The sequence below is a fragment of the Daucus carota genome, chromosome 4 (assembly GCF_001625215.2).
Source record: "Daucus carota subsp. sativus chromosome 4, DH1 v3.0, whole genome shotgun sequence".
Taxonomy (NCBI): Eukaryota; Viridiplantae; Streptophyta; class Magnoliopsida; order Apiales; family Apiaceae; genus Daucus; species Daucus carota.
In genome coordinates this window covers 32,502,905-32,520,845 of record NC_030384.2, presented here as the reverse complement: position 1 = coordinate 32,520,845, position 17,941 = coordinate 32,502,905, and the positions used below count along the sequence as shown (strand labels likewise).

Below are 17,941 nucleotides of genomic sequence, written 5' to 3'. Positions count from 1 at the left end.
ATCGCTTGAGGTATGTGCATGGCCAAAATCTGAATTAGCTGAGTGCATGTTTATCCTGCAGATCGATTTCCCTTAATCAAGGTCAGATGAACTCGGTTCTTGCTCGATTTCTCCTCTGTTTTTAACTTTTCATGCATATATACTTGTCATGCATTGTGTTTAGTCTTCATTACTTATTCCCTGGTTTTTGTTTTGGACCAATGCTTCATTGATTACATGACCATCAGCATTCTGATCAGAAAAAACAGAGACCAGATAGATACCGCTGCCACGGTACAGTAATATTTTTGATTTGATTTGTTAAATTGACCAATTTTTATAAAATATTATACCAGTAAAATTGTATTTGAACTACTTTTTGGCATGTATTTTTCGGTCTTTAAAAATAATAAAAGATTAAATATTTATTTACGATCAAATTTTGGTCAATATTATTATTAAAAACCAAATAGGATTGTTATTTTGAGAATGCTCGGAATAACTCAAGAAAAATATATAAAATAATAATTTCAAGTCACTTGATAAAAAAACTTAATTATTTGAGAAAATGGATTTATCTATTTGTTTAAAATTTTACATTGTTGATTATAATTAGATAGCGAAGTGAATATTAACTTTTTTAGTTATATGCTTCTGTGATTTATTTATTTAAAACACCAAAATATTATATACAAAAACATGAATTCAAAAACTTTAACTTATTATCAGGAGTTGTGTTTTTACCCTGACGGTCATCTCGTTAAATATTTTGTTGCTACTTTTTATATCTAAATTTAAATCTTTTTAATATGTCAAAAAAGCTCGCTAATTTTCTTTTCGATTAGAACAAATTTCTCGTTCACGTCATCTATTCTTATTCACATAAATAGATAATTCTCATTTATTAACCATTTATATATTATTATTATAAATATAATAATAAAATTAAAAATACGTGTAACTTAAAATTTATGTGTAATTTTTATAAGAAAATAAAATTAATTAACTACCTATCGCGACTTTAAACCTGTTTCTTTTGTTTTAAACCTGTTTCTTATTTATTTTATTATCATACAATCACTTATTTTCGTAATTTAAAATCCAGAGAAATAAATTTTTATATCACAGATCCTTGATTTAAACCAGAAAAACAGCCGATTCAGATCGCACAGTGATATCTTGTCATTGAAGTTGCACATTTTATTCATTCAAGATTTATTAAAATATATATTAATGTATAAAATAATAAGCAAATTTATTCAAAAATCCAAAGCTCCAGCCGTCTCTTGTCTATAAAGTTATTCTTTTTTTTTTGACAGTCTATAAAGTTATTCTACTTACATGTAGACGGTAACAATATTGATATTATGGATCGGCAAATAAAAATATAATTTCTAATAAATTAAAACGAAAAAACAACCACCTTGAGATTGAATGGCTAACAAAAAGAAGCGAGAAAACGGAAGCAGCAGGTCAGAAATTGTACTACAGTAATATTGACCGGGCCGCGTCGACTCACCACCGTTAGTTTTAGTCCACTAGGCACCACCCTCTCTATCTTCCCGTTTTTTGATTTTCCCTCAGCTCCTCATCGTCCACGTCATCACTCATTTCACTCCACGTGTACTTTTATATTCAGCTTTACCACGTCATCTTCTCCCCCAAAACCAAACCCAAACCAAAAATCACTTCACTGCTTCGTCTCAAATTTCCAGTTCTCTTAATCAATTCTACTTATCTCATCCAGATGGCTAATAAAATTCAAAAACTCTGCTTCTAGGTTAGCTAATCACTCGTTCTTAGCAGTATTATATCGAAGCGGAATTTTAATTTACTTTATTAATTCGAGACGCTGTTATGATTCATTAATCCATCTGAGTTTATTTCATGTTGATTCGCTCCAGTTCTCATGTAATTAACATGTGTTTATGTGTGTGTTTATATGTTAAATCAGCACAATACACCTACTGATTGTTAGAGTTTAGTTTTCAATTATGTTGATTATATGTTTAAATAAGTGCCTGAATTCATGCGTGTGCGTGATTTAGTGTTATAAGTGATGTTGATGTGATATGTTTAGGGTTCTTGTAACATGTTATTGTGTTTTTTGTTTGATGTGTACAGGTGATGATTGATTTATAAGATGCGAACCAACTCGGGTTGGTTCTTTTTAGATTTATATTGATTTTATCTATTTATAGATCTTTATTTATTAACATATTTGTTAGATTTGTTATTTTAAATGATAGTACCGTTGTAAGGATTATTGGTGTTGTATCTTAAAGAGTTTTTGTGCTGTGTTGCGCAAGGTGGAGCTATGTACTGCGATTTTTTGAGTTCCAAAGGAGGTCTAGTCACTGTTTCAGTAGTGTTTCAATGATGACTGATAGAAACGAGAAGCTGGTGGAGGGGCAAGAGGCGAATGGCCACTTGCAAGATGTGTCTGCGAGGGATGGAGTTGGGAATTCTGGTGGCGGAACAAGTAAATTTGGAGGTGAAGGGTCAGGGATAAACAAAACTGGAGATGTGAAAGATGGATCTGAAGGTGGTATGCAAGTATTTGAACAACAGCGATCTCAGGGTTCATCAGTTAACTGGGAAAGATTTCTTCATGTTAGAACCATCAAGGTCCTGCTAGTGGAAAATGATGATTCTACACGTCATGTTGTTGCTGCACTTCTCCGCAATCTTAGTTATGAAGGTCAATAACAATACAATATCTATACATATGCTTTGTAGCGTACACAACTACGGATGCTTTTATAAAATTATTTCACTTTGAATAATCAAGAACGGAAGGATGACGAGTTTGATACCCTTTTTTTTGTATTTGTAAGTAAGAGTGTAGGACATGCATGTATATGCTTGTCATCTGCATAGAAACAAAGTCAATGCATCTTTATAGGATTTTGTGAATCTTTTGTCAGTGTGTTGGTCCCATTGTATATGTTGTCGGTCAGTATTCACGTAAAATTGGAATCTGTCGATAACTTTAATTACGTAAGATTTTGCTTTGTTAGAATTTAGTCTTTAGGCACGCACATAGATACTCCGTCTTTGGATCATTGTTATGCGGTAGGAATGTTTAATTCCAAATATAGTTATACTTTATTAGATCATTGACTCATTCTTTGTGTTTGCATATATAATGTTGGAACTCAGTTTCAGTATCTTTGTTGGCAGTAATGGTAGCAGCTAATGGAGTGCAAGCTTGGCGTATTTTAGAAGATCTATCAAATCAGATAGACATTGTTTTGACTGAGGTGGTGATGCCCAGTTTATCTGGGGTTGGTCTTCTGTGCAGAATCATGAGTCATAAGATGCGGAAGAATATCCCTGTGATTAGTACGTACTAGGATTTCATATAATTTTAAAGCTTTATTTCCATAATTATTATATTGCATTATTACATTACCTATATGAAATCAAGTAATTTTTTTTATCTATTGATATGCTGCAGTGATGTCATCGCATGACTCCATGGGTTTGGTTTTTACGTGTTTGTCGAAAGGTGCAGTTGATTTTTTAAGTAAACCTATTCGAAAGAATGAGCTAAAAAATCTTTGGCAGCATATCTGGAGGAGGTGTCACAGTGTGAGTTTTCCTTTGCTTGTGCATTACGTCAATAACTTTTCCTAATTATTTTTATGGTTATACAGACTTTTATATACGTGCACATGCTTCATGGGTTTACTTATTTGGATATTATTCTCATCCCTTCTGTGGCTTCATGCTCATGATTTGATCGTGGATTTTACATTGTATTTAATAGCATGGACTTATTTTTAGTGCTAGTGTGTAACCATACAGCTATTAGGAAGATATATTTTCAATTCTTAAGTTTATTGATCCCTTTTGCTTCAGTCTAGCGGTAGTGGGAGTGAAAGTGGTACATACACTCAAAAATCCGTCAAATCAAGAAGTGGTCTAAAATCTGAGAGAAGCAGGAGTATGAGCACTGGTTCAGAGACTGATGGCATTGATGAGGACAGTGACAGTCAGGTATATATGAATATTTTTATCATTGTTCTACATGCTGGTCTAGTAGTTAGGAAGTAAAGTTTGTGCATCACCCTAGTAGTCTGGTATCGTGTCTTATATAGATCATTATCGATCATGAGAAAGAAGCTTAGGTTTATAGTCTATATGTCCATGATATGGAAAGATATATAAAGTTCAACTTTGCAGAGTTCTTGGACTAAAGGGGTTGATAGCTCTCAAGCTATGTCTGCAAGGGATCAAAGAACTAAAAGCTCAGACAGTACTTGTGCACAACTATGCTCAAACGCAGAAACTGGTACTGAAACAATGGCGCCTGCGATTAGATATAAAGAATACAAAGAAGATGATGAACAATTTGGTATGCATGAACAGATCAAAGTACAACATGAATGCACTTTTAGTTCGTTGTTACCATGTCATATCAGATTTAAAGTATTTCCTTTTTTCCAGATAATGTTCGTCAACGAAAAGACTTGGCAATTGGCAAATCTAATATGGTCGAATTACAACTGAACAATCCAAACGAGGTTCCATTCAAATCCGCAGATACAAACAAGCTAAGTTATTCAAATCCAAATAAGACGAGAAGAGGTAAAGATCTGGTAAACCACAGCGGGCATCCATCTAACAAGGATAAGGCTATTATTACCAATAATCCTTCTCTACAAATGAATAGTGAAGATCTTGCCAAAACTCGTAAAGGAAAGAATAAGGCCCTTGATAATCCTAAGGATGAACCAGAGATTGAGCTTAACTTAAAGCGGCCAAGAGTTGCTAAAGATATTGGGAAAGCTATTGAAACTGACCACAATGTTTCAAGACATTCAGACCTTTCAGCCATCTCAAGGTATATATGTATACAAAGACCATAAGTTAATCATGTATTACTCATTCTTGGCTTTATTCCTGGAAATTGTTGTTTAACAACCTCAATTGAAACACTCAACAGTTTTATCTACATTACCTTGTGGCACTTTGTAGGATCAATGCAACCTTAAATGGTTGTAAGACGCGTGATGGGATCAATGTAAGTGGTTCTCTAGAAACTGTGAAAAACGAATCTGATATTCGAGTTTGTCCGAAAGGGAATATTTTCTGTCCAAGTCCAGGGGGGGTAAACCATAATGTAGATATGGGTTCCGTGACTGACAAACTTTCTATCAATCCAGCAGTAATCTCGAGAGATAAGGTAACATCATCAGAAAAATTAGAAGCAACATCAGCAATCAATGATTTGAACTTATTATCTGTTTTTGCACGAACTGAAATGGATCTAAATTGCCAGCCTCAGCAAATCATACTGGTTAAAACTGATGATTTGGCATCCCCGGCTTTGCTGACTCCAATCAGAGGTTCACCGCGGGAGCTTCCGATCCAGCATATCCATCATCATCACCATGTGCATCATTTCCACAATATCGATAGAGAACAGCCACTATCTAATAACGAGGATCTGTCATATAAGAAACTAACTGAAGAGTCTGCACAATTGAGGTCATTAAATGTCTTTGTTGGACCTGTTGAAGGTAATCCTGGAAATTGCAGCTTGAACAAGAGTGGTTCAGGCAGTAAGCATGGAAGCAATGGTCAGAATGGAAGCAGCACCGTCGTGCATGCTGGAGGAACAAATGTAGAAAGTGATATTCACATAGCAGGAAAAAGTGGAAGTGGTGATGCTAGTGAGAGTGGCAGCGGAAAAAGAATGGATCAAAGCAGATCTGGACATAGAGAAGCCTCCTTGATCAAGTCTAGACAAAAGGAGCCTCGATTTGGCAACAAGGTAATGATGCTGAATACTAAACTTCTGGAACATGATTCTTCAGTTTATTCTAATAAATTTTCTCACATTATCTAGTACATCTTCGTTATATTGGATTCATGAATTCAAAGACACGTGATTCGTAAAACCTTGATGGCGTAAGATTTTTGCGCGAAAATTAGAAACTAGTTGATAGATAAAGTTATAGGTACCACTTAATTTACTATGTAAAGGCATGTCCAGTGCTAGTGCTAAATTACAGATGGCTATTGCAATATTGTAAAAGCAAAATGTGATTTTTGGTGCTAAAATAGGATTCGTAGTCCAATACACATATACATAGTTTTAAAATGGCACCAAATTGCATCCTATCTTTGTTTTAAAAACATTTGTACTTGGTTTCATATTAAGCACCTGCTATTTCAGAGATTAATATGCATAAAATATTATATGCCAAATTATTATTATAGCACATTTATGGCATTGCATTGGAAATGCTCTAAGAGGATACATATGAAATTGCCTTCTATATGATATGCACCCTCATAAATTTGCATCCAATATATTTATTTTCTACTTTTTGAAGCATTGTTTTTAGCTTATTTTTACACAGATCAGTACTTCTGCTGCATACTAGTTCTTTGTCTTCCTTTCATGAGAAAAATGTTACATGTAATATATAAGACTGGGAAAGATTTAGGATCAACCAATTAAGTACTATACATGCAAGTAAATTACAACATGGCTACACAATTTATAGTTGGCAAAATATCTGCATACGTCTTTGAATCCACAACATAACTGGAAGACTAACTTCATTTAGTTACCTTAATGCATGTTTGTGTTTAATCTCTAATTGTTCAATTTCTCTATTGACTGTCAACTTGACTTGTTAAACTATGCATTTGTGAGAATTTGCTTTATTTATCATTTAAGTGCATTTGTTGAACAGGATAAACATGTGCAGGGTGTATTTAGGAACTTACATTACATGTAATATGTAAGTTATGCAATCGCTTGAGCCTTTTAAGGTTTGTTATGCAATCAGACTTTTAACTGACAATGAAATAGATAAATTCCACATTCTATATTGTATAGTTTATTATTCAAGTTCTGCCGGTGAAATGTAAATCATCTTTCCGGTAGAATTCTAGAAAAACATCTGCCAACAACACCTACTTATTTTCTCTCATGTTCTTTTTTTCTTATTGCAGGCCCGCTACCAGCACAAGAAGAGATGCGGAGAGTAATGGTAGTAATGGCCGTGTTTACATGTGCAAGATGCTAGGCGAGCAAAAACTGACCATTTATAGCAACTAATGTATTTAAAAGGAAAAGATGTATATGAAGGGATTACTCTTAAAGGTTTACTAAGAACTTGAAGTGTCGGAAATACTTGACTTGTGGTATGATGATAATGACATTTTAAACTTCCTCCTTTCCCATCTCCCCTCATTTGTGTGTAGACCTTGCTTGCTCATACAAACACACACAGTTTCTGTAATATTTATATGAAAGTTTCTGTTTAGATGGTATAGTACCTGTTGTGATTATCCCCAATTCACGATCTCTGTTTTCCATCATAATGTTAATTTTTGTGTTGCGTTGTGTTGTTCTGTGCTGTGCAGATCAGTTTTGCAGCATCCCCGTGCTTTAATATTTGACATTCCAAGTTCATTTATCTGTCCGCAATTAATCTCAAAAAAGAGTGTGATTATACACTGATCTCGATTCAGTATTGCATTCAATTACTCATATAATTTAAGAAAGTTTATCCCCATAAATATAGGATATGGTGAGATATTATCTGTGAAGCCTAGCATCTTGAGACTCCTATAAATTTTTTAATAAAAATTTAAATGTCAAATTTGTATTTTGAGAAATTTTTTAAAAAAAATATTATGCAACTATATTTTATAAAAATTTCAAAATACGTGTCAAAAACTAACGTAAAAAATCTAAAAATTATTATAAAATTATATTTTATAAGAGACTTAAAATACGCGAGTGTATTATTTTCTTAATATACATGTATCTACATTTAAAAGTCTGGTTGACCTTTTTCCGAGCACGACTGCACGAGGAGTATTTACGGTTTCAAGGGTGCAAACTGCAGCTGCAAAAGGAAAGATTAACAGCCATTCGGCAAGTGCAGTGGATAAGTAATTAGTTGGTAAGGTAGGGGTAGTACCGTAATAAGGAAACACAGATAAGTTAGGTGAGCTTTCACGCACTGCAGTCTACCAACTCCATTGTCAAACTCACACACAAAAAGCAGAACAAATCACTGTAGTGTCATATTATAACCATTAATAAGACAACCAAGTCAAATGAAGAAATAACGTAGAACTTTTAATACTAGATTGCGAGCTTATTACTTCACCACCTCAGATTTCTAATCAATTGCAGATGTTAGAGGACATATAATCATAATCTGAAGTCTCATCTGCTTTGAGGATTTCTCTTTCTGGAACCCACAACTACTGGTGTGTCCTAAACTACTAATCCAGTTGTTATTATAAATTATCTGTTTCTTAATTCATGTACTTTAGTTGCAATTGTTTAATTCTTCCCTTATCCCCTCTTATCACGTATTTGTTAGATTTTTATTGTGGTCTGTAATTGTATTAGAAGTGAATAAATAGAGATCTAGATGATGAATAATCTCTTTCATTGGAAAACATAGTTGCCTCCTGAACAAAAAACTGATTGGTTAGTTATTATCTTGAACTGAGATGGATGATGCCTATGTATGTGCCTCAAGTGACTACTAATTTTTTTTTTTATTGAAAATTGTAATGAATTGAAGATGGAAGAGAGGACGGGTATAGTTAAACCAGTTGCTTGTAGGCCGACGGTTAGGGCTATCTCGGTGTTACTTTCTGCTAACATCAATGCTTCGACCTCGAATTCAACTTCTCAACCCGTGGTTCTTGCCACTAGACCGAAAACAGTGAGGGTTAAGCCTGTGGTTAAGTTGATTTCCTCCAAGGTGAATTTTCTGTATATATTGACCAACATTATTAGGTAAGATTAATCAATTATCGATTTCCTTATATCTTGATTATTGTTTTATGTCAGGATAAGGCACTTGGAACAACAGTTTCGTCTTCGTTGGACAGAGATCTGAAGGTGGAAAATAAATCTACTGTGGTGTACAAACCCTTGGCAAAGCTGGTTTCGAAGAGGACTATTTCTCTCCTAGCAAATATGGTTAGTATTCATTATTTGTACAATGATATATGAGAAAAGATACTTGTATACCTTGGGAACCAGTTCTCGATAATCTTGCACTGTTTGCTAACTTGATATATTCAAATATTAATTCCTTGTTGATAACAAGGGGGTTATTTTTCCTCCTCCAGGAGAATTCCTGCTTTCAACACCATGAAGCACTACCTCAGAGTGACCCCTGCAGTCCATCTCCTAACCAAGTTCATTGCCATCTTAAATCTGAAAATAACCTGAACGGTAGTAGTAATAAGACAACAACATCAGAATCTAAGAGAGAAATTAAACCCCTACAAAGGATGGTGGCAGAAGACAGCTCCAAAGAATATAAAGATAAACTGCTCCCTACAAATACAGTAGATAGGCCTTCTTATGATGGATATAACTGGAGAAAATATGGACAAAAGCATGTTAAAGGAAGTGAGTATCCACGTAGTTACTATAAATGTACACACCCAAATTGTCCAGTCAAAAAGAAGGTTGAAAGATCATTGGATGGACAGATAGCAGAAATCGTGTACCAGGGTGAGCACCATCATTCCAAACCCAAGCTTCATAAGCGCAACACATTAGAGGGTGAAGGGCAAGGATTTGTATCTGGGGCAACTGGTCAAGAATCAAATTACTCATTATCAAATAGTAACCTAAATGAGAAGAATGAGGGTTCTGAATGTAGGTCTGATGATCAGAATGGAGCCGAAGTACCTTCCAGTTCTTCTAATATAAGCAAAGGACTATCTTGTTGCGATCCTATGAAAGCCTTGGCTATCGGAGGCCGTTCTATAAGTACTAATGATCTTCATGCTCTTACTAGGGATTGCGAGGAGTATACTGAGGGAGCTGAAGTAGAGGGTGATGAACCTACAAGTAAGAGAAGGTGAGTTGATCACTAGCTTCTTATTAGTGGTTCATAATTCACAACTCTATATGGGAATAAAAATAGTGCTACTTATGCTAGTATTTAACTGTAATATCTTGTTGTGTTTAAGACAACTTATGTTATTCTATATTTCATACATTGAAATTATTTTATTTTTTGGCTTGGAATCAAGACAAATTGGAGCTATGAATTTGTTCAGACTCATCTGCTTCTTTCAGGAAAAATAAGAATAAATTATATGAAGCTGGCATACAAGAGGAAGGCCTACAAATTTCTAATGGCGTGGTCCAGAGTTCCAATGATTCTGAGCTTATAGGGGATGGTTTTCGTTGGAGAAAATATGGGCAGAAAATCGTCAAGGGAAACCCAAACCCCAGGTTGTCCTAGCTTCTCAGTATTGCATATAGCGCTGCTTTAATATTCTGGTTCTGGTACTAGAATGAGATTGATACAGGCTTACAAAAATATCTAAAATGTTGGACTTAGTGCTCAAGTCAATGTGGTATAAGTGAGTGTACCACTCATCATCTATTTAACAAAGCTTTTAATTGTGCTAGTAAGTGCACTTTGCGAGTATACAACAATATATGCAATATATCACAGTCAAATGATTGTAATTTTATTCTTGTTACAAATGATTGTCTGCTTGCTCGCACAACTCACATGATTTGCATGAAGACTAGATTTCCCTAAACATAGAATAATAATTATAATAGAACAAAAATGAGAATCTTGCTATTAGCGGAATATGCCAACTCAAAAATGACATAATGACTTGATATATATCGAGTGTAATAGAGCATTGGAGCATAGTCCTGAAGCACATGTTGTTCAATACCCGATTGCTTTAGATGTGAATGATGATTGCAGTGAGTGGTTGCTTGGAAAGATTCATGTTGATGATGATGATGTGGACAACTATTATGTGCATGGAGGAATTCAGCAAAAATAAATAAATTATGTGCATGAAGGAGAAGACCTCCGTTGGGGGACCATGTACGTATTGCTTATGGTGTCAAAAAATCATTTTATGGTGCTAGGCGCCTAGGCACTTGACAAGTAACAACATCCACCTTTAATATACCACTTGTGGAGCTTCTTCTATTACACTTACAAACAAATATGGTGAAGAGGAAGTGAGAGAGGGTCTCTTAATACAACTAGTGATTGTGAAATTTAGCTGTTGAAGTTGGTTAATTGATTATATGTGAGCTATTTGTATTATGTTTTGGGACTATGACACATTATTATAGTAAATGTTCAAACCAGCACCAAAACTCTGGAGACCTAGTCTGTGTTATAATCATTTCAACTATTTATAATTTTGAGCAAAATATGTACTCTTTATTGCTTTGTGGTTTAATTGCATTTTTGTGAGTGTGCGCATTTCACAACATAAATAGATTATACAGTAAAAGAGAATGCTGGTTTAGTACAATGAATATGAACTCCCTTTTCCATGGATGTATTTTTTGGTCCTGCCCTCATTTATTAAAATAAAATATCTTTTTCTAAGCAATGATACGGGATGCTCATGGATTATCTTTTGTTTCTTTTTATTATAATTTCAGAAGTTACTATAGGTGCACCGGTCTCAGGTGCAATGTGCGCAAGCATGTCGAAAGAGCATCAGATGATCCAACAGCCTTTATCACAACATACGAGGGAAAACATAATCATCACAAGCCGCCAGTCAATAACAAGAATCTAGTGGCATCTGGACCAGATTCGAAGGGTACTCCTGTTTCTTTAAAGACTGATATTGAGAACTAATTCCCGCTTCATAAACAGTTTAACCAACTAATTGAAGTGTAGTTGAATACTAGAAGGTTGAAAAAGTGTTATTGAACTTGTCGCTGCAGTAACATAGGATAATGAATTTTTTTCGATCAGTTTAATTTTAATAGTTGTAAGTGTATCAATGTATAATTTGTCATTAAAGGTCTTTAGTTGTCTTGATAACCTAATCGTTTTAAAGGGTTGCCTCTCGTTTTATAGCAAGAAGTTATTGGGTACCCAGCCGTGGGCTGTGATATAATAATACATCCGGCAGAAGGGTTGGTTGCTACATACCAACTTCAATACCTGTATCTTAACAGACAGAGTTGCACGCCCTCGCCAGCACACGTTGATGTGTAGTTTTCTAGCAACTTTGCCTGTGTTATATATCAGAGCACAGAAGTGCAATTGCAATTCATTAAATGATGTTTAGACCTATCTGGGGTATATGTAGTACATGCATCAATATCCTGCAGGGTCCATGATCTTGACTCTTTGCTTTTGAAGAGCAAATATCACTTTCTTTGGATGGACCATGATCAGAAAATTGCATTCATCCCCACATAATTTGAATTCTAATACACCGTGTAATGATAAAATTTGATCATTGCCAGTACCTTCTGGTTTTCTATACTAGTCGGTAGCTGCCGACGACTCAATTGCTTAGTTCAAATTGTACTACTGATTAATTGTGTCTGCTCATAAACATCAGAAATTGAATTCGAACCAAGGGAACTTTTTTCACGCGAGGTTCCTATTGACTAGAGATTTTGGCCATATTGTTCATCTAGCACTCAAGTCCAGTTAAATATAAGAATCTGACAAGTAAAAGTGCAGTTCGTTTCATATTGGTGTTAATTATAAAAATATATTTTTTTTCTACACGATAAAATACCGCAGATGAATTGTACGGCTGTTTCGTTCAAAAAGATGGATGGTCTACTACAAATAGACTATAAATTCGATAAGAAAACACCCATAATTTTACCGTCATAATTGTTAAAATTTTTCAGATGCAAGAACCACCGCTGCAATTTCATGTTTTCTTATTAGAATAGTTCTGGAAACTTGGAATTGTGTCAGAAATAATTAACATAATATATAGCATGAGTTATTTAATAGCTAATATTAATATATTTGCAAAAGTATTTATTTAATTATGATACGTTTAATTAGAAATTATCAATTTAAAATTTGTGACGGGATTGAGAACATTTGAGTTTCGTTTTTTGTCTCCGCATTTCGCATAAGACGATATTCCATTTTATTCTTCTCATCGTTCATATAGATAACATTTCATTATAGTACCTCCAAAGTGAAAAAAATCTTAGTAAAAAATATAGATAACATATCATAAATAAAAAATGTTAAAATTAAGTAAAAAAGTTTAATAGGTTATTCTCCTTAACAAAAAATATAAACAATCATTTCATATTAATTTTATTTGGCCGATTTTCGTGCCTAGATCTCTATTATTATATTATAATAATATATTTTATTTATAATCATTTGAAAAAATAATGATATACTCTTTTTAAATATAATCAATATCATCCAAAAATAATTCCTCAGATAAATTTTGATGTAATGTATATTTTATATTATTTGATTAATATTTTTAACTAGCACCTTGCCTTGGAAATTACTATCTCAAAAAGTAACAGATTGTTTTGAACTTTTGCCGCTCTTTAACTCTGTTCATGAGTGTAATCAAATATGACTTCACACCTGAAGTCAAAAACAGAATAATGGTAGATGAATTAAGCTATGATGATCAAAATAAAAACCACAATGATTTGCTGTCAAAAATCTTCAAAAATAACTTCAACGTTAGAAAGAACACACAAAGACACAGCAAGGAGTACTACCTTTCTCCATCTAACATGCCTTTTTTCTGGAAAAATAATTTTAAATATACATTTTTAAATAATATATTTTAGGTTACTATTTTAACATTTGACTAACATATACACACAATTCAATTTAAATTAATTTGAATAACAATAATAGATAAATAAATAGTAAAATTTAAAATAATTAATATTTTTAAACTATATAAAAAGAGACAGAAAGTTACTACCATATACAGCTGGTAAAATAGCGGACTCCACAACACTCGAAGGAGCAGGCTAGTAAAAAAACAGAGCAAAATCGAAAAAGGGATAATAAAGACAGGCGTGTGGGCCGTGGGTTGATAAACTTAACCCCAAGTTTATTACAATTTCATTTTGATTACAAGTAAACACAGATGTAATAATAACCCAAAGCAAAACAGAGATGTAATAGAAAATAGAAAGATTGACCATGTCCGTCCGGTGCTTACAAACAGACAAACCCAAGCTGCTATTACTGTCCAGTTTTCAACTTTCCACCCTCTCTCTCTCTCTCTCTCTCTCCCTCTCTCTCTGAGCCTTTCTTCTAACCACTCCTCTGTACCCACACGCATAATATAAACTCAGTACTAGAGTTGAATACAACTAGTTGTTATTGAAATGGGGTGGTTTCCCTGCTCTGGAAAGAAGCATAAGAAGAAGAAGAAGAATTTGAATAAGCAGCCGTCCGATCTAGTTCAATCCTCTTCTATAGGTTTTTATTGCTATCCATTGCTTATTTTATGCTTCGGATTGTGTGTGTTTGTACGTTTATGCCAATGGTTGGATCCGGTATGAATTTATTGAGGATCCTACTTAAAATTTGTGTATTTTTACAGTCTGATGTAGTGTATGAATCTGTAAAGAAATTGAAATTGAATTACTATTTGGGTAGGTAGAGACTGTGCACAGTTATGCTTACAAGGAGAAATGACTGGGCTTTGCAACAATTTGTATGTGATTCCCTGTATTCTCAGCTTAAAGATTGTTTTGCTGGTCTTAAATCTTTTAAATTAAACCGATAGGGAAGGGGTAGTAACATGAGAATTTTTGTGGTATGTTTTAAGATAGGAAGTGCTTAATTGAGAGAAGTTCCGGATTTAATAAGTTGTAGTTTTGTGGGTATAGAAACTTGATCAAGTTCAATCAAGTGCGATGTTATATAGCTTTATACTCAAAAGCAATATAGTAGCCAATATGAGAGTTATCTAAATAATAATTTTGTAATATTTGTGTAATGGACTTTCTGAGTTATACCTCGTGAAAGTGTATACTCATGCTTACTGCTTAGTGAAGCAGGGTTATTAGGAAAAAGGCTATCTTATATGTAGACTAGCATACTTGATCAAAAAAAAGCCTGATTGATTTATTAATTACTCTATTAATTAGGTCATAGTTGCCAAAGAATTCATACTAAATATATTTTTGGTAATTTCTTATATTGTGAGTGACCGAGTGCAAAGTGCTTATTAGATTAAGTGTGGAGGTGACCAGATAGGTTCATTTCATATTTAATAATTTCCTCCGCGATCTATGACAATGTTGAATCCTTATTTATTCTTAAAGAGGTTATCATTCTGGTATTTCATCTAATAACTCTGCTTAATAACAATTTTTTGCTTTTAGATAATTTGAAGCCATCAATAAAGATGAAGGAGGCATCTAAAGAAGGAGGGTCTGATCATATGGCAGCACGAACGTTTCCATTTCGTGATTTGGCAGCAGCGACTAAAAACTTCAGGGCTGACTACCTCCTGGGAGAAGGAGGTTTTGGGAGAGTATATAAAGGAAGACTTGAAAACTCAAATCAGGTTGGTCAGGGATTGGACTTTAATTATTTCTCTCCCCTAGTGGTTAGGAAAAAGTGAAAAAGGCTTCGCATATATGCTTTTGTGTATAGTATGTATAGTGGCTCTGCATTTCTTCTTTATGTGGCACTGATTGTGTGTTATACTTGCCTTATTTTGTGATTTGATGTAAAGCATTCTATGTCTGTTGTAGGTCGTAGCCATCAAGCAACTTGATCGTAACGGACTGCAAGGGAACAGAGAATTCCTTGTTGAGGTATTGATGTTAGGATTGCTTCACCACGATCACCTTGTCAACTTGATTGGTTATTGTGCTGATGGAGACCAGAGACTTTTGGTCTATGAGTACATGCCATTAGGATCTTTGGATGACCATCTTCACGGTTTGTGCATTTTCTGTGAATCATCATTTTTCCAATTCTAAGACACGTTACTAGAGTTTAGTTCATATTACATATGTTGGCAGATCCTTCACCTGACAAAAGACGACTTGACTGGAATACAAGAATGAAGATAGCTGCCGGTGCTGCAAAAGGACTGGAGTATTTACATGATAAAGCCAGCCCCCCTGTGATCTATCGTGATTTAAAATGCTCCAACATATTGCTTGGTGAAAATTATCATCCGAAGTTATCTGATTTTGGCTTAGCTAAGCTTGGGCCTGTAGGTGATAACACACATGTATCCACAAGGGTTATGGGTACATATGGATACTGCGCCCCAGAATATGCAATGACTGGACAATTAACCCTGAAGTCAGATGTTTATAGCTTTGGCGTGGTCCTTTTAGAGATCATTACAGGTAGGAAAGCCGTTGAAAGTACAAAAACTGCGGGTGATCACACTCTTGTTGCCTGGGTAAGTAATCATATTCTGGAAGCTTTCTTTTTTGCCTTGTGGCTGAAATATTTGGCAGCAACCATCTCTTTTACTAAATATGGATCATTTTAATATTGTTAGCGATTACCAAATATACTGTCCTCAATAGCACAAAAAATAGATCACTTGAAACCGATTTCTTTGATAATGGAATGTTGACTCAGATCTCTCATGTTCTATATCGCAACCGGAAACTCTACTTGTCAATGAGATGATATAAATTTTCTTCTATACTCACTTGCAGTTGAGTACAGATGAGTTGGAAAACTAGTTTTGTGTTTGACGATATGCAAATCATGGATATGCGGAGTTGGTTTTTAATTTTCTGTAGAATAAAATATAACTATCAATTTTAACAGCTAGTTTACTGCTAATGCTTTTTAATCTACGGTTCATGTTTTTTTCAGGCAAGGCCTTTATTTAAAGATAGGAGGAAGTTTTCACAGATAGCTGACCCAATGCTTCAAGGTGAATACCCTACACGGGGGCTGTATCAAGCTCTTGCTGTTGCAGCAATGTGCGTACAGGAGCAGCCTAATATGCGTCCCGCTATAGCTGATGTTGTCACAGCTTTGAGTTATCTTTCTTCACAGAAATTTGACCCCAGAACCCACCCACAACAAAGCTCGCAATGGTCACCTGCCACTCCCCCGAGAACTAAAAGAGATGGGGACAGGAGACGATATGATGATGGTGGATGTGAGAGAAGATACTGAGCATTCTCATGGTAGTTTATTTTATATTGGCTTCAGTTTTATGCTTTGCTTCTTATATTAGGTAGATTGCCACTAGTCAAAGACTTTCACAGTCTCAACTTCTTTGGTTTGATCCAGTGGTCTGATTAGAGGTTTTTTACGGGATGACAAAGGAAAGGCTACAAATTTTTATACTTCATATATTGTGTATAACTTAGAGCGGGTTGTGCATCTCTAAGACTTGATCTTGACTATTGAATTGGCTCACCTGTGGCCACTGCAGAACCATAGTAATATCAGTATAATGGATTCTTTTATGTAAAATGATCTCTATTATTGTACAAACTACGAGGTGTATTTCATTCAACGACCCCTGTAATATAGAACTGTACCAGGTTGTTGTATAGTGCAAACAAACACCTTTTAGTTTGGGGTCGTTTGGTTGAAGGGTATCTAGAATCAGGTATGAGTTTTGTTCATTCCAAACTCATACCTGTTGTTTGGTTGCAAAAATTAAAACTTTAAACCCATACCTCAAACCCATATTAGATATTAATTTTTAATACAACAATAATCAATAATGCAAAAATATATAATAATAATATTTTTTAATTTTTTTAATTAATATAAATTTATAATATAATTTTTTTAAATTTTGAAATATATTGATTACAGGACCCAACCAAACACCTGATATCAGATATGATACCTTAAACCCATACCCCATAACCCGATTTCTCATTCCAACCCCATACCACTCGGCGAACCAAACGACCCTTTTTATGGGTTTAATAGACGAGAGACATGGAAAACTGTTTTCATTTTAAATGTACATGAGTTTCAAATCTGACTAGTTCCATCAGAAAGGGTATGCTAGATGGTCTCAATTTTAATTCTTTTTCTGGCAGTGAGCTTTTCGAACAAGTATCATACAAGAGCGTATGACCTATGCAGAAACAAGGGTAATATGTTCAATGGATGCAAGTTGTTCATTGGTCTATCAATAATATTTAGCTTCATCAATTATTTAGTACTCCGTCGAATCAGTTCAGCTGGTT

The 17,941-nt window shown here is 34.4% G+C and overlaps 3 protein-coding genes across 5 annotated transcripts; all 3 read left to right on the top strand.

The window, feature by feature from the left end:
• Nucleotides 1–1,519: 1,519 nt before the first annotated feature.
• Nucleotides 1,520–7,277, top strand: LOC108219339 (two-component response regulator-like APRR7). 2 transcript variants are annotated; one of them, XM_017392739.2, is made up of 11 exons: nucleotides 1,632–1,759; nucleotides 2,104–2,138; nucleotides 2,289–2,680; nucleotides 3,163–3,324; nucleotides 3,440–3,573; nucleotides 3,844–3,981; nucleotides 4,168–4,339; nucleotides 4,432–4,828; nucleotides 4,963–5,170; nucleotides 5,267–5,761; nucleotides 6,955–7,277. In XM_017392739.2, exons 3-11 carry the CDS (start codon nucleotides 2,356–2,358, stop codon nucleotides 6,988–6,990), a joined length of 2,067 nt encoding a protein of 688 aa, XP_017248228.1. In that variant the 5' UTR covers nucleotides 1,632–1,759; nucleotides 2,104–2,138; nucleotides 2,289–2,355; the 3' UTR covers nucleotides 6,991–7,277. The 2 variants fall into 2 exon arrangements, with proteins under 2 accessions (XP_017248226.1, XP_017248228.1); XM_017392737.2 differs by lacking the exon at nucleotides 2,104–2,138 and having other exon boundaries at nucleotides 1,520–1,759.
• A 698-nt stretch (nucleotides 7,278–7,975) lies between these two features.
• Nucleotides 7,976–11,796, top strand: LOC108219422 (WRKY transcription factor 44). The gene is made up of 6 exons (XM_017392870.2): nucleotides 7,976–8,226; nucleotides 8,550–8,732; nucleotides 8,822–8,953; nucleotides 9,106–9,848; nucleotides 10,070–10,228; nucleotides 11,423–11,796. The coding sequence occupies exons 2-6, from the start codon at nucleotides 8,550–8,552 to the stop codon at nucleotides 11,622–11,624; spliced, it is 1,419 nt and encodes a 472-aa protein (XP_017248359.1). The 5' UTR covers nucleotides 7,976–8,226; the 3' UTR covers nucleotides 11,625–11,796.
• A 2,065-nt stretch (nucleotides 11,797–13,861) lies between these two features.
• Nucleotides 13,862–17,250, top strand: LOC108215628 (probable serine/threonine-protein kinase PBL7). Of its 2 annotated transcripts, none has more exons than XM_017388147.2 (5): nucleotides 13,862–14,216; nucleotides 15,128–15,312; nucleotides 15,503–15,692; nucleotides 15,776–16,167; nucleotides 16,596–17,250. In XM_017388147.2, the coding sequence occupies exons 1-5, from the start codon at nucleotides 14,123–14,125 to the stop codon at nucleotides 16,902–16,904; spliced, it is 1,170 nt and encodes a 389-aa protein (XP_017243636.1). In that variant the 5' UTR covers nucleotides 13,862–14,122; the 3' UTR covers nucleotides 16,905–17,250. The 2 variants fall into 2 exon arrangements, with proteins under 2 accessions (XP_017243636.1, XP_063948361.1); XM_064092291.1 differs by lacking the exon at nucleotides 13,862–14,216 and adding an exon at nucleotides 14,402–14,454 and having other exon boundaries at nucleotides 16,596–17,207.
• The last annotated feature ends 691 nt before the right edge of the window (nucleotides 17,251–17,941 follow it).

Bases quoted from the DNA above. Each gene is read 5' to 3' on its own strand.
- LOC108219339 (XM_017392737.2), top strand. From the start codon at position 2,356: ATGATGACTGATAGAAACGAGAAGCTGGTGGAGGGGCAAGAGGCGAAT. The intron at 3,574-3,843 runs GTGAGTTTTCCT...CTTTTGCTTCAG, and splicing joins TCTGGAGGAGGTGTCACAGT to TCTAGCGGTAGTGGGAGTGA. The intron at 3,982-4,167 runs GTATATATGAAT...TCAACTTTGCAG, and splicing joins ATGAGGACAGTGACAGTCAG to AGTTCTTGGACTAAAGGGGT.
- LOC108215628 (XM_017388147.2), top strand. From the start codon at position 14,123: ATGGGGTGGTTTCCCTGCTCTGGAAAGAAGCATAAGAAGAAGAAGAAG. The intron at 15,313-15,502 runs GTTGGTCAGGGA...TGTCTGTTGTAG, and splicing joins GACTTGAAAACTCAAATCAG to GTCGTAGCCATCAAGCAACT. The intron at 15,693-15,775 runs GTTTGTGCATTT...ATATGTTGGCAG, and splicing joins TTTGGATGACCATCTTCACG to ATCCTTCACCTGACAAAAGA.
- LOC108219422 (XM_017392870.2), top strand. From the start codon at position 8,550: ATGGAAGAGAGGACGGGTATAGTTAAACCAGTTGCTTGTAGGCCGACG. The intron at 9,849-10,069 runs GTGAGTTGATCA...TGCTTCTTTCAG, and splicing joins GAACCTACAAGTAAGAGAAG to GAAAAATAAGAATAAATTAT. The intron at 10,229-11,422 runs GTTGTCCTAGCT...TTATAATTTCAG, and splicing joins AAGGGAAACCCAAACCCCAG to AAGTTACTATAGGTGCACCG.